Source organism: Thamnophis sirtalis, unplaced genomic scaffold (genome assembly GCF_051295495.1).
Source record: "Thamnophis sirtalis isolate CommonGarterSnake01/CBP01778 unplaced genomic scaffold, rThaSir2_p1.2 scaffold_4, whole genome shotgun sequence".
Lineage (NCBI taxonomy): Eukaryota > Metazoa > Chordata > Lepidosauria > Squamata > Natricidae > Thamnophis > Thamnophis sirtalis.
This window is the reverse complement of record NW_028261384.1, coordinates 24,730,337-24,745,033: the sequence shown is the minus strand read 5'-3', so window position 1 is coordinate 24,745,033 and position 14,697 is coordinate 24,730,337. Positions and strand designations below refer to the sequence as shown.

The 14,697-nt window shown below is 35.4% G+C and overlaps 1 protein-coding gene across 2 annotated transcripts in view; it reads left to right on the top strand.

Moving 5' to 3' along the window:
* The first annotated feature begins 8,671 nt into the window (after positions 1–8,671).
* Positions 8,672–14,697, top strand: part of CFAP69 (cilia and flagella associated protein 69) — a 52,202-nt gene continuing 46,176 nt past the window's right edge. The window contains exons 1-3 of one of the 2 annotated variants that reach the window (XM_014073350.2): positions 8,672–9,059; positions 13,265–13,327; positions 13,721–13,780. In XM_014073350.2, coding sequence (XP_013928825.2) covers positions 8,937–9,059; positions 13,265–13,327; positions 13,721–13,780 — 246 coding nt within the window. In that variant the 5' untranslated portion in view covers positions 8,672–8,936. Of the gene's footprint in view, positions 9,060–10,228; positions 10,299–13,264; positions 13,328–13,720; positions 13,781–14,697 lie in introns of those variants that run through there. The other variant, XM_087712630.1, reaches the window with a different exon arrangement.

The following is a 14,697-nucleotide window of genomic DNA, read 5'->3' as shown; positions in this document are numbered from 1 at the left end:
CTCGCTGAACTGCACTAGGACTGCCGAAGATGCCAAAAGTTTCTTGACAGCTTCAGTTGCCTCCTTGCTTCCCCACTGCCAAATTGCGGAGCTGTCCAGCAGCCTATGCAGGGGCTCAGCCATAGATGCTTTATGTGGCAGAAACATGGCGTAAAAATTAAGGAGTCCAAAAAAATATTGTAATTCATTTTTATTTTTGGGAGTTGGCGCATTCTGAATAGCTTCATGTTTTCCCTGAGTTGTGTGAATCTCTTACCTATCAATTTTGAAAATTCAACAGAGGAAACTCCAATTTTACATTTACTGCGCTTTAATCACAGTCCTGCCTGCCTGAAATAATGTAAAACTGCTCTTAATTTGATGACAAGGTCTGACCGGTACTGTGCGGCGATCAGGATGTCATCAAAATAAGGAATTACTCCATTTAACCCATTAGATATTGAAATATACCAAGAGCCACGCACCTGCCGAACTGAAGGTGACGGCAGCGAAATGCTCCCTTATGTGTCATTATGGTTTGAGCATTGGCAGTGGCCTCATCAACAGGTAGCTGTTGATAAGCCTGTGCCATATCCATTTTTTTCAAAAATCCGATCCCGACCCAATGAATGTAATATGTGTTGAACTACAGGAACGGGGCATGGATTTGCTTGCAATGCTTTATTAATGGTAGATTTAAAATTCCCACAAATTCTAATAGACCCATCTGCTTTCACTGGGGTAACAATGGGTGTTTCCCATTGTGAATGATCATTGGGTTCCAGAACTCCTTGCTCCACTAATTTGTTTAACACAGCTTCCACTTTAGCCCTTAATGTGAAAGGAATTTGCCTAGCTTTCAGACGAATGGGAGCGATATTGGACTCTAAACTGAGAGAAATGGGAGTTCCTTTGTATTTACCCAATGAATTGTCAAATACATTGGGGAATTCCAAGGCTAGCTGTTCTTGGATGTCCAACTTGGAACAGGCATTTATACCAGCAATGGAAAGCCCAAGAACCTGAACCAATCAATGCCCAATAAACTGGCTAAAGGCTTGGCCATGACAATTAAAGACAAATGTCCCGAAAATGAGTTGTACTCGATGAGGACTGATGCCTTCCCCAAAATTTGAATCTGGTTGCCTTGATAATCTCTTAATAGGCTCTCATAATTTGACAGCTGACTTTTGGTGAGAGTAGGAACTAATTTCTTCAGGATAGACCCGGAAATAATTGATTTGGCAAAGCCAGTATCGATCTCCATTCTACATGGAGAACCTTCAATTAAAATTGTCAGATTTTTTTAAATTTCTTCGTTGAGAATGATGCATTACTGACTTCCTCTGCCTAGCATTGATCATTTTCAACTTCAAAATATGTATTTCTGCACCACCCAGCAGGGCTGCCAAACTTTTTATTTGGTTTTTTAATCTTTTGGGGTATTAGGAGGAAGAACTGACTGATCAACAACAGCAATATGCCCCTTTTTTCCACAACGCCGACAGGTGGCTGTTTTAAAATGGCAGTTGGATCTGAGGTGATTTCCCCCACTCCTATGTAGCCATCTGGGGGCAATCTAGCCTGCCAGTCACTATGAGGCAACTTGGCTAGTCGTTGTCCTCTATTAATTGGATTTGATTTGAGGTGGCTAATGTCCTCATCTTCCTCATTTCCCCCCTCATCAAATTCAAATTGCTGATTTACTATCCCGCATTTAGGGCCGTTTTGAACCCGTTGTGTATCGCTGAATTTCAGCAATTGACTTTTCAGCTAATTCTGTCACCCTTGCCTCATCAACACCTACTTGTAATATTAATTCTTGTTGGGCTAGCAACCTGTGTTGGAGTCGCATATCTCTGACTCCACACACTAACTGTTTTAGCAGGGCTTCCTCCAAATTACCAAATTCACATTGGATAGCGCAGGCCCTGAGAGAAACCATATATTGTTTTAGAGCCTCTCCTTGTTTTTGAGTACATTTTCAGAAGGCATGCCTTCTTACAATCTTGCAATTAGCAGGCAGAATGAAAGAGAACTATGTGTGAAGCATGTAAACTAAACATAATCATGGCTCTTTAAACAATAACTTTTCAATTACCAATATATCAGGAAAAATATGTAAGTATAGAATCAATCATTCAGACCAAAAGCGTGTAAAAAGATGAAATTATGGCAACTGTACCAAAGTTTATTAAATTTAATAAACTTTAAAATTTATTCAGTTAATAAACTTTTGACTAGTTGCCATTATTTAACCTTCTAGCATAGCAGGAATTTTGAGGGCAGCCAGCAATATATCCTATACTATGAGGACTTTAGTAATTTATCAGATTACCAAATGTAATCCATATTCTTCACACATACACAGACATAAAATTTCACTCAGAACAACTGAAATATAACAATTTTACTTTATGGAAGGATTTCACAACTGTTATAGACAGTTAACAATTAATAGTAAGGGTATTTGAACGTGGAACATCTGATTGAAAGTACAAGCTCCAACAAATTAATCAAATAGGACAAATCTAAAACTTCAATTTACATCAATATATCATTAGATATTCCAATGTAGAGATGCACAAGTCTAATACTTATTCTCTTGATGTATAGATGCAGATCACTAGAATTCTTCAGTTATCATATTTACATAATATACATCTTGATTCTGATATAGTGATATATAAATATATGTATATTGGAGATGGAAAAGTACCAATGTAAATTATCTTGTCTTAACTCTCAATAGTCATAGGCAATACCTCCTGTCATTCACTTATCTCCATACTGAGTAAAACTTTTGAGTAAAACAAAGTATTCAAGTATAGCATTTGATTATCTTAACATAATTTTAAAAACTATATTTGGTTGGAACACACCAAGGTACCGTTGGCTATTTGTAATATTTCCTGTGATATTAATGGTATATTTTAAATATGCTTTATTATGCTTTATTAAATATGCTATTTATGGTGTTTTCATAAAAACATTTCTAGAATGAATCTGATAAAACCAAATTAACATAAATTGATTAATATTCATTCCATTTTTGAAGCTTAAAGTTGTAGGTTTTTTTAAACTTTCATATCAGAATCTCAATCATTATTCTGTTCTTTGCTAATATGTTCCTTACTTCACCAGTTAGGTATGATCTACTATTGCCATTTAAAGTCTGTGAAGATTCTCAAAACATACAGCCAAAATAAATGTTATTTGTTAAGTCCTTGAAAAAAATCTGAAGCAGCCTTCTGTAGTTTTACGGTACATCATCTGTGTAAATATTTTTCTAGGGAGAGAACTATGTAATCAGTATTCAGTTGAACCATGAAAATAGGCCCTGCACTTATGGAAAAATGCTAGGAAGGGGAGGAAATGTAATACAGACTGTTGGGAATTTTTTTACCAGAATTGTAGTACTGCTTGGGAAATGAAGATTAATATTATTATACCCATGAATTATCATTACAATAATATACATGTAGTTTTTTTTCATCATTTCTTAAATGATGCCAGAATACCAGGTGTATGTGAAAAATGTATTCATTACACACCATCACTTTGTACATTGTGTTAGAGTCCTCAGACAGTGGAACATATATTATTATTTTGAATCATTTTCATATTTTACATTAGATTTGCAATATTTAAATGCTTTTTGTAACAATTATTGCATAGTAGATAATAAAATGTTTAAATAATTTTCTATCTTCAAAAACCAGTACTTGTTTGCTAGTATTGATATGGCTGGCAACAATAAAAAAAAACATTTATCTTGCTATTATATTTATATAGTGGAAGTTCATACAGATTAGAGATAGGATTACTTAATTTGATTTCTTCTGTTTTTAATGAAGCAGGACTGAATTCCTTAAAGCGGCAACATCTCTTGAGGTTTGAGCAATTGCTGTGCTCGCATGATACTTAAGCACTTTTGAATCATTGTTGATGGGTGCACAGCCATAACTACTGGACTACTATGTTGTAAATAGGAAACACTGATTAACATAATTTTATATGAAACAGAAAGGGTTAAACTATTATAAACTAATTTGCTTTTAATTTTTAAACTAATTTTTGACTGTATTAACAGTCAAAACTCTAAAAAATTGAAGTGAAAAAAAATGATCCCCCCAAAATTAAGTCAATTTAAAGGCAATCTTTTAAATTTTTGTATTTATCAGCCATTTCTTTCATGATTTTTTTTCTTTCCTTAGCCATGACTGACTTCTTGTATATGCTCTATACTAAATTTCAGATGGTTGTTTCAACACTTCTTAAATTTCATCATATTTATATTAGATGTTAAAATATTTTACTTTTACAGTTGTGCCATAGCTGGTTGGGATCTAGACAACCTATTAATATCAGTAGGTCAGTTCTTAAGAGTTTTGACTAAGTCTAGGATAAGCTCAAACATTCTTATTTGTTCACAACTTTCCTGCATTTTCCTTAAATATATTTAAAAAAATAATTATAAATATGAAAAAGTTGCAGAAAGAATTACAGAAACATAAGTAAACTATCACCAAAAAATACAAAATTATCTCTTTAGTTATTAAATGATGTAAAACTATCCTCATAAATGTATATTGTTTTCTAATATGATCTATCAAATACTTTTTCTTTCTTTCTGTTCTGTGAGTGGAGCAGCTAAACCTGAGTAAATCCTCAACATAATACAAAATACATGTAACAGTTATCAGTGTTGCCTCATCTTTGACCACTATGTAATGTTATATATCTATAGTTATTATCATACATAAGAGGAATATTTCAGAGTGCATCAGATTGAAAGGAAGATAAACATTTCTACAGTCCAGAGTCCATTAGGCATGGATAGCTATTTTTGTTGTTAGTTGCGAAGTCGTGTCTGACAAATCATGACTCCATGGACAATGCAGTTATTGCAAATTTAAATAAATCAATAAAATTCACAATGAAAGAAATTCCATCCATGTAATTTCCAGTAATATTAGTAAATTGTTATTCTCCAGTAACTATTGTATGTTCCATTGAATCAAGTAAGGCAGTCTTCTAAATAATAATATTTGGAATCAGATTGACTAGATTCGATGAGCTGTTTTTCTATCATCAGATTCGCACAAGGGAATTTATCATTAAATGACCCAAGAAATATAAATACTTATGCTACAAATGCTACTGCAAATCCAGGATATTCTATTTGTACTTGGTTGCAAATGCTCTGAAAATATTTTAACACTATCACAGAACTTTTTAAGGAAAGTGTTCTTACAGAATTAAAAGCAGTTATTTTTCATATTAAAGAGAGATTAATTTATTTTAAATATAATGCCAAATAATTAACTTGTATTTTTAGATAAAATAGCCACATTGAAATACAAATATCTTACATAGAATGTTATTACATATTGACTGCAGTTTTCAACCCACAAATGTACATTGCTTTTCATATGTACATGCCTTAAAAGCATGCAAAGTAACAGAAGGATTGTGACCCAGTTTATAGTCAAAGTATATTTGACTTTAGTTCAAAGTAAAATATAGTTCAAAGCGAGTCAGTAGTATGACTCTAAGTTAACCAAAGTGTTCCTAGAATTAATACTTTTGTTAGATACTCAAATGTAATTGCCAGAATGTACATGTAGATGTAACTGTATGCTAATTATTAGAAACTGCTTCTGCTCCAAGGTTATTTATCACAATGAATTTTGCTTAACAAAATAACAATTAGAAGATACCTTAGAGCAGTGGTCTCCAACCTTGGCAACTTTAAGACTTGTGGACTTCAACTCCCAGAGTTCCTTAACCACCTTTGCTGGCTGAGGAACTCTGGGAGTTGAAGTCCACAAGTCTTAAAGTTGCTAAGGTTGGAGACCACTGCCTTAGAGGTTTTCTAGTCCAACTCCCTTCTCAAGCAGGAAACTCTATATTGTTTCAGACAAATGGTTGTCCAGTCTCTTCTTAATATCTTAATTTCTTTTTACATATTCCTTTCTCTATGCTCATTTTTCTTATGTGCTATAATAACAATTCCCAGGGCTTGTTAAGCTAATTTTGATTATATCTGATATAACCATTACCTTATATTGTCAAGCCATGATTTGTACCCAAAGGACAATTTATTATAGATTGTAAATTAATCTATTTTCCCCTTTGGATCTAACAGAAATGTGTGGAAAATTTCCACTATGCTGTGTGAAACGCAAGGAAATACATAAGCAATTTAACATTCATACATTGTAATATATTTGTCTAAAATTATTGTTAAGCCAGGCCATCTCAGACACACACAAACACACGTCATCACCCAATATTTTCAATGAAACTAATATTATTGCCATATATTTTGAATTGAGTAAAAGCCATATAATAAATATAAATTGTTTATATACTTTTAGAAAACTTCAAATATTTACGATTTCTAAAAATATAACTTTATTTCTCATTACAATGCATTATAATATTCTAACGGCACTTAATGTATGTGATATTCAAAATAAAATTTCTATGCATAATATAATCTGTATAACTAACTTTGAATTTTAATTTTTCATAGCTGTAAATGATTGGTTTGTTTCATTCTGTGTTTAAACTGTGTCTTGATTAGTGTTATTCAGTTCTTTTAATTTTGACTGTTGTTTGTTTACTGCATCTAGAGAGTACATTAGAGTTGAATTTATGTCAGATAAATTGTTTTGTGATTCTACTACATTTTATTTAATAGTGTCTATTTGATTGTACCAGTATAAATTCTGAAATGTGTGCCCATTCTTGAACAAATGTGTGATGTTACAATCATAATAAACTTCCTTTGTGAAACAGATTTTACATGTTCAATGTGCATTTGTAATTATTTACTATGGATTATATTATGTTCAATCCAATAATGTTGGAAGTAGTTTAATGCAACAAAAAATAAACATGAAATAAAATATCATATCAATAAAACACAGCAACATCATCCTAAGAAGTAGCTACTCATCCAATTTATAATAGAAAGGGAAGTTCCTATCATTATTTTTCTGTTCTAAATGTCTCCATTCTGCAGGATACCAAAACCTTCTGAGTTTGGCAATTTTTACAGAATTAGCTAAAGATTATGAACTGGAAGTGTTAAATTTGTTGAATGAAATATGGCTGTGGATATAAAACACAAATGTTCAGAGACATTCTAGGATGTACCAGATCATAAAAGGAATTCTTGAATCCACCCTTCTAACAAGTTTCTTGTATTCTCTAAAGTTAAGATATGATCAAGGTAGACACACAAATAGGAAGATCCTAATGCTCACAAAGGTGAATGACCTCTGTAGATTAATGAATAATCATTAATCAATTACAACTCGGGCTACAATGCTGAGATAATCTGACATTACCAATAAAAGCTGAAGAAATATGCCTGATGTATCTTCTGCTCCATTGAAGGTTGTTTCAGAGAGTTCTCACAGACTATCCATCTCTCTTTTGACACTCAGTCTATCAGAGATTTCATAGTGCATAAGATTTGCATGATTGAATGAACATGTAAATATGTTAACATTATGCTTTTTTTCTTGTAGCAAGATCTTTTGGAAGATTTGTTTTTATGGCACGTTTTCTAGGTCACATAAATTCTTACATTTAAAAGAAGGAAGTTGAAGGGTGATCTTTATTCCTAAATTATGATTAGTAATGAATATCTATTCTGATTATTTTTGATCTGCTGGAAGGTGTTTCATCAGGATTAGCTATCCATAAGTGAATGAGATTCCCCATGTTTGATTTGTTGTGTCTTCAATCATTTTTATCTGCTTATTTTTATATGATTATCCTTTTTCCCTTTTTGATTTATTGTGTGCATATTGTGTATTGTACAGAGTCACAATTTGAGTTAGATGAAAATAAAGCCAAAATGACGAAGTACGGATTCACATTGCAAACCCCACCATTTCATACCTGCATTGCAATGCTCCACAGAAGTAGGGATAGAAGCTATAGGCCCTTACACACACTTATAGCCGGGGCAGCGGAATGCCTAAAGAAGTTACAGAAAGGAAATACAGATGCAGCATTTCTGAATAGGCCTGGTGGTATTGTTGACATGCCATAAACCTATTCTGGAAAATGACTTAATTAGCATTTGGGGCAAAGTAAACACTGACATGGGAAACGACACTCTTGAAGCAGAGGGATTCTCCTTAGGATTGAGAATCTTTACACTGCCTTAAGTCACTTTGCAGAATGAGAATCGGAGATTTTGAAACTTGAAAAGAAACTTTTCCCGATAAAAGGCTTTCAGCGAGGAAGGAAAAAACGGCTGCACGAATGTTTGTTATCTATTTCTGACCGCCAGGATCGAGGGCATCTGGTTTGCTAGGGCGAGCTCTTCCTTCCCTTTCAAAGCTGTCGACGACACTGCTATAATGTCGCTAAGGTTACGGCCGGGTATTATTAGTGCAGTAATGTCCCTTGGGGTGCTTTTCTTACGGCAATGAGCACGCTTTGGCTCGAAGGAAGGCTTACTTTCTCAGAGCTTTGGATCCTTAGGGCCTTTCCCTTCCGCAAAACTATAAACACCTTAACCCAGGGGTCTCCAACCTCGGCAACTTCCACAGCAGGTAGACTTCAGCAAAGCTGGCTGAGGAATTCTGGGAGTTGAAGTCCACATGTCTTACGGCGTCTTCGTAGGGCATCTGATAAATAACAAAGCAACTGAGGTGGCAGGAAGGAGCAATAATTTGGAGGTTGCAGCAGCCCGAGGCCTCTTCCCTGACTTTCTTGCCCCGGGCAAGGGGACTCATCGCCCTAGCGGAGGGCTTTGGTCTAGGGCATGTTCGTTTGTTTTCTCTTCGGCTTTTTTCCTTTGCCTGCCGCCCGCTCCACCCATGGGACCGCCGGAGCTTCTCTCGCTCCCATGGCAACGGCGCCCGCTTTGTGTTTTTCTCCGTTGAAGCGGCAGCACTGAAGCCTGAGTTGCCGATCCTTTCGAAGCCATGGCTTCCCCGGCCCTGCCGGAAGTTTCGCCGATTCTCCCGGTTCCCTCGTTCAGCGAAAAACAAAGGCGTCTCTCCTCTTCCTCCAGGCTGGACAGCAAACTCAGCAACGGCCTCGGGCAGGTGAAAGAATGGGGCGGCCATAGAGATTAAATTCCCCCTGTTTCTTCTTCCACCTCCTTCTCCTCCTCTCCTCCTTCCTCCTCCTCCTCTTCCTTCTTCTTCCTCGTCCTCCTCCCGCTCCTCTTTTTCCTCTCCCTCCTCCTGCTCCTTTTTCATCCTCCTCCTTCTCCTCCCCCCTCCCCTCTGATTATTATTGTTGTTGTTATATACTTTATTCATGAAACAGCCAACTGAACATTCAAAAATGCATTAAAAATACCAATAACTGGTGGTAATGGTTCATACGGGTTGCTGCCAGTGTCCTAGGTATCAACCAAATACTTCTTAAGATGTACGATGCTGTGAGTAGGGCAACTTTTTGCAGTTCCACTAGAGTTATCGCAGGAAGCTGCAATTTCTTTATATGCTTTATAAAACTCTTGGGCATGGTATTATTATTATTATGAAACTCAAGTCAACTGAACATTCAAAAATACATCACAAATGCCATTGACGGGTGCTAATGGTTGATACAGGTTGCTGCCAGTGCCCTAAGTATCAACCAAGTATCTTCTTAAAATATATGATGTTCCGAGTAGCGCAACTTTTTGTACTTCCACTGGTGTTATTGCAGGAAGCTGCAATTTCTTGATGTGTTTTATAAAATTCTTGGACATGGTACCAAGTGCCCTGATGACAATGGGTATCACTGTTACACATTTTATCCATAGCTGGGTAGTTTCGATTGTTGTTGTTGTTATTGTTTGAGCCATTTAGCTGGGACTGCTGGATCTCGCGAAACGGATCCTTCCTTCCAAATACAAAAAATGGCAGTAAAAAGAGCAAGGGTGTTCCCCCCCCCTCGTTTTGTGGGTTTTCTACTGCATTTATCAACGAAAGGTTTGTTTCATTGGAATCTGCCTGAGGGCTATTAAAATTTAGAACAATTAATCTGTGGAACAACTTGCCTTCTGAAGTTGTGGGTGATTCCAACAATTGGAGATTTTTAAGAAGAGATTAAACAACCATTTCTCTAAAATGGTACAGGCTTTTCTGCCTGAGCAAGAAAACAGGGGGTTGGACTAGAAGGGGGTTGGACTAGAAGACCTCCAAGGTCCCTTCTAGCTCTGTTATGCTGTTATTAACAATGGCTATCTCCCCTTTCTCTCCTGGGAATAGTTCTGGTGAAAATACAATCCACGTTCTTCTCTGAAAGGACCCAAAACAGACAACAGACAGTGGAAGAAAATTTAGGCAAGGGTAAACAAAATTGTACTTTTATTTTGTTGTATACGATTGCACTTATGCAGGGTATAGGAACATAAAGGGAACCTTAAAAACATAAACTAAAAGTAACAAGTCAGAATGGGCAGGATGTTGCTGCACAAGCAAACTGAGGATCAATAAAAACAACTACAGGTAGTCCTTGATTTACGACCACAATTGAGCACAAAAGTAGTCCTCAATTTACGACCACAATTGAGCACAAAATGTTGCTAAGTGAAACATCTGTTAAGTGAGTTTTGCCCCATTTTATGATTCTTCTTGCCACTGTTGTTAAGTGAAACATTGCAATTGTTATGTTAGTAACCTGGTTGTTAAATGAATCTGGCTTCTCCATTGATTTTGCTTGATAGAAGGTTGCAAAAGCTGATCATGTGACCCCAGGACACTGCAATCATCATAAATATAAACCATTTGCAAGAATCTGAATTTTGATCTTATAACTATAGGGATGCTGCAACGGTCATAGGTGGGAAAAATGGTGATAAGTTACTTTTTCAGGGCCTTTGTAACTTTGAATGGTCACTAAATGAACTTCGAGGACTACCTGAATTTAATTTAAATGTGAGCATACATATATTACCGAACGATGCTTGTGTTTATATACTTACAAATAAATTCCTCACAAGACTTCATTCTAAGCACAGAAGCCTTTTATTTTTTAAACATCGACCGAGACCATATCTTAAGGCACTATAGTTCTAAGTCAAAGCCTTTTTCTAATCTGAAGATTCTAGTTCAAATGCACTATGAATACAGTGATTTAGTTATTCTGAACCCAGGTGATGAATACCTTAACCTCAAAATTAACTCTCCAAGTTGGGCTGGAAAAATGAATAGGAACATTGATAACAGAACGAGATAACAGAAGGGACCTTGGAGGTTTTCTAATCCAACACCCCACTCAATGATGAGGTATCATTTATATCATATATTTAAACTACACATAATTGGGCTTACATAATATTGTACACAACTAGAATTTTTTGGTTGTTCTTAATTGATTAATGCAATTTATTTTCTTGTAAAGATTAACTTATTGATCATAACAGTTTTACTCATATATCTTTAATTTCATTTTATATACATTTTAAACTTATATCCCATTTTTCCCTCTAAGGTTTAGATTAAAAACATAATTTTTTTTAATGATATTGTGGATGTAATATATTCAACATATATTTACAAATTCGGCAAAATTTTATGCTGATGAAATTAGAGGAGATAAAAACAAAATCTGTGAATAATTGGAGATATTGCAAAGAATATTTTCTAGATGATATGCTAAAAAAGCTATTTATCCAGTGATTATAAAATTTTCCTTTACACTTCCATTTTGACCAATAAAATGTATACCCTGTGCAGCATAGATGTTTAGTTATCAGAGGGACAGACCTATGGTATATGGAAAATGTACCAGATATTTCCAATGATATTTAATTTCTTGGACTTCTAGTTATGTACCACAATAAAAGTTTGAAATAGTATATTGTTATGGCTATTTAAGTTCTTATCTTTTTAGCATGACCAAAAACATTTTTATTTTATTTATATTTGTTACAGCTGTGATTTGTAATCAAATGTATTTTATAGTAAAAATAGATCAATTTTTTTAGTTCCTACAATTATTTAGTAAGAACTTTTGAAAACTGTTTTTAAGATTTACAATAGTAAAAAATACAAATTAAATTCAAGAAAAAAAGAATAAAACATGCAAAGAAAGAAAAATAAAAACAAAAAAGTTTGAAACTTATTTACATACATTATTTATGCTAAAATATTGCAGAGATTTGCCTCTGATTACAGATAGATCAAACTACTTCAATGTCACTATACTAGAATAAGACTTCTGACAGCATAAATGAAGAATTCAACAATATAGTTTGGCCATTATCATTATCATTGAAGTACAAAATCCAGCTGTTAGAGATTACATCACTCTTGCCCAAGTACAGGTAGTCTTTGAGTTATGGTTGAAATTGGGATCAGGATTGCTGTTGCTAATAAGTGCATTCATAAAGTGCAATGTTTTGTGACCACATCACTTTGCAGCAACAGTCTAGTTATGTGGCATTCTGGATATATGCAAGCATGGGAAGGCCAAAGAAAGGTACACGTTAGTGCAGCAGGGCTTGGGGAAGAGGATGGAGGGTGGCATGTTTTGGTACAATCATAAAAACACTGTATAAATTTGTAGCTATATCACAGGCTTTTTATTGTTTTATCTCAAAATAAGGTTCTGATATATCTTTTGATAAATGAACAAATAACAGTTTGGATGAATTTATGAAATATTAAAAAATCCTGCTCTATGGTGTGGGCCAGCTGCCGGAAGACACTCTGCCCCAGCTGCTGTGTTGCGCTGTTGCAACAGCGCAACACAGCTATTCGCCCCTGAGGCTATGCCTGCATCCTCTCGTTCCCGTGCCAGGAGCCTGCTCGCAAGAGAGTAGCCCCCCCGGCAACCCCCCTCTCCAGCCAGGCAGAGCGCTACTCACTGACCCAACAGTATCCCAAAGGTGCCAAGCCATGCAAGCGCCTGTTCCCTCCTGGCTCCCGTGGCTTGGTGCCTTCGGGATACCACTAGGTTGGTGAATCATGCTCTACTTGGCCGGAGGGGGGGTTGTCCAGGGGACTTATTTTGGGGGAAGGGCGTATATTTTTGCATATCCCAAAAACCTGGCATGGCCTTATTTTCAGGACATGTCATATTTTCGGGGAAACACGGTACCTAGAGTTGCTTCATAATTATCTCTGAAATCAAAAACCATTCTCTGAATTTTATACTGAGACAATATTTAAAATTTACAAATACCATTTATTAAAAGTAAAAGAAACAAGTTTCTTTTCAGATTTTATAGGTAAACAGGTTAGAAATGGAAAAGTTGTCACATTCATAGAAGTTACTAACCATTACAATCTTATTTAAATGAATATTTTAGGCAAATCACTTCATATATGTGGACCTTAATCAGGTGATCAAATTGCTTGAAGAAAGCGACTCAGTAAGTATATTATAGCAAATAATAAGCATAAATCTTATTTCTATTTATTCCAGTATAATTTAAAGCTAGTAATATATTCTGTATATATTGTACAGAGTGCTTAAAGAAATTCAGGAGATTCTTATTAGCTCTAGCATGATTGCAAATGCATACATGCTGTTGTTGTTATGCGATTATGTTTGCATGGCAAGCAAAACAGTAACTTTGTCTTGCTTACTACTTAAAACTGATATACAGTATTTTCCTCAATACTATGAGGAAAGCCACAAGACATGCAAAGCAATGCTGGTGACACATTGAATCTTCTGTCTCTTTGAAGAGCAAATTGTTGCAAATATTAAATACTGTACATGTTCTCCTTTTGCTACTGTCATGTACTCTATTTTTTTTAAGAATATAGACGAACAAATCCAAGCTTGTCAGAAGGTTGCAAAGCACTATGAATATGGAATCGTATCCTTTTCTCTTGTTTTGTTACATACAAAATTAGAAGCCAAAAATACTTCTATTCTGTGAACAGAAAAAACAAAATAATATTTATCTATTTTAAATTGATGTTTGTTTACTTGCTAAATTACATTGTAATATAATTATAATAATTATATTAATTAATAATTATAATTATTATATAAAATAAAAATATATGAATAAAAATTGGATTACTACTCCATCTTTTTAATGTATATCACACCAATCTGGCTGTTCTGGGAATGGTCTGTTAAACCTTCAAACCAAAGCTAATCCATTCAGTTCATAATTTTAGTTACTAAAGTTAAGAGCCGAGGTGGCGCAGTGGTTAAATGCAGCACTGCAGGCTACTTCAGCTGACTGCAGTTCTGCAGTTTGGCTGTTCAAATCTCACCGGCTCAGGGTTGACTCAGCCTTCCATCCTTCCGAGGTGGGTAAAATGAGGACCCGGATTGTTGGGGGCAATATGCTGACTCTGTAAACCGCTTAGAGAGGGCTGAAAGCCCTATGAAGTGGAATATAAGTCTAACTGCTATTGCTATTGCTATTGCTACTGTATTTTTTGTAGTATAAGACGCATCTTTTTGCCTCAAAAAAGAGGCTGAAAATCTGGCTATGTCTTTTTCACTGAATACAGCATTTTTTATCTCCCAAAGCCCTGCCCCTTCACCAAAATCGCCATGCATAGGTTTTTAGAGAGCTCCTGAGGGCTGAGAAGGGCAGAAATGAGCGAAAAACACCCACCCAGCCCCCAGCAGCACTCTATAAGCTTCCTAAAGGCTATGCATGCAATTTTTTTTGACAAAAACAGGCCAATTTCCATGAAAAATGGGCCATTTTTGCTTGTTTTTGCCCCTGCTCCCCGGACACTGTGCAAGCCCCCTAAAGGCTATTTATGCCCT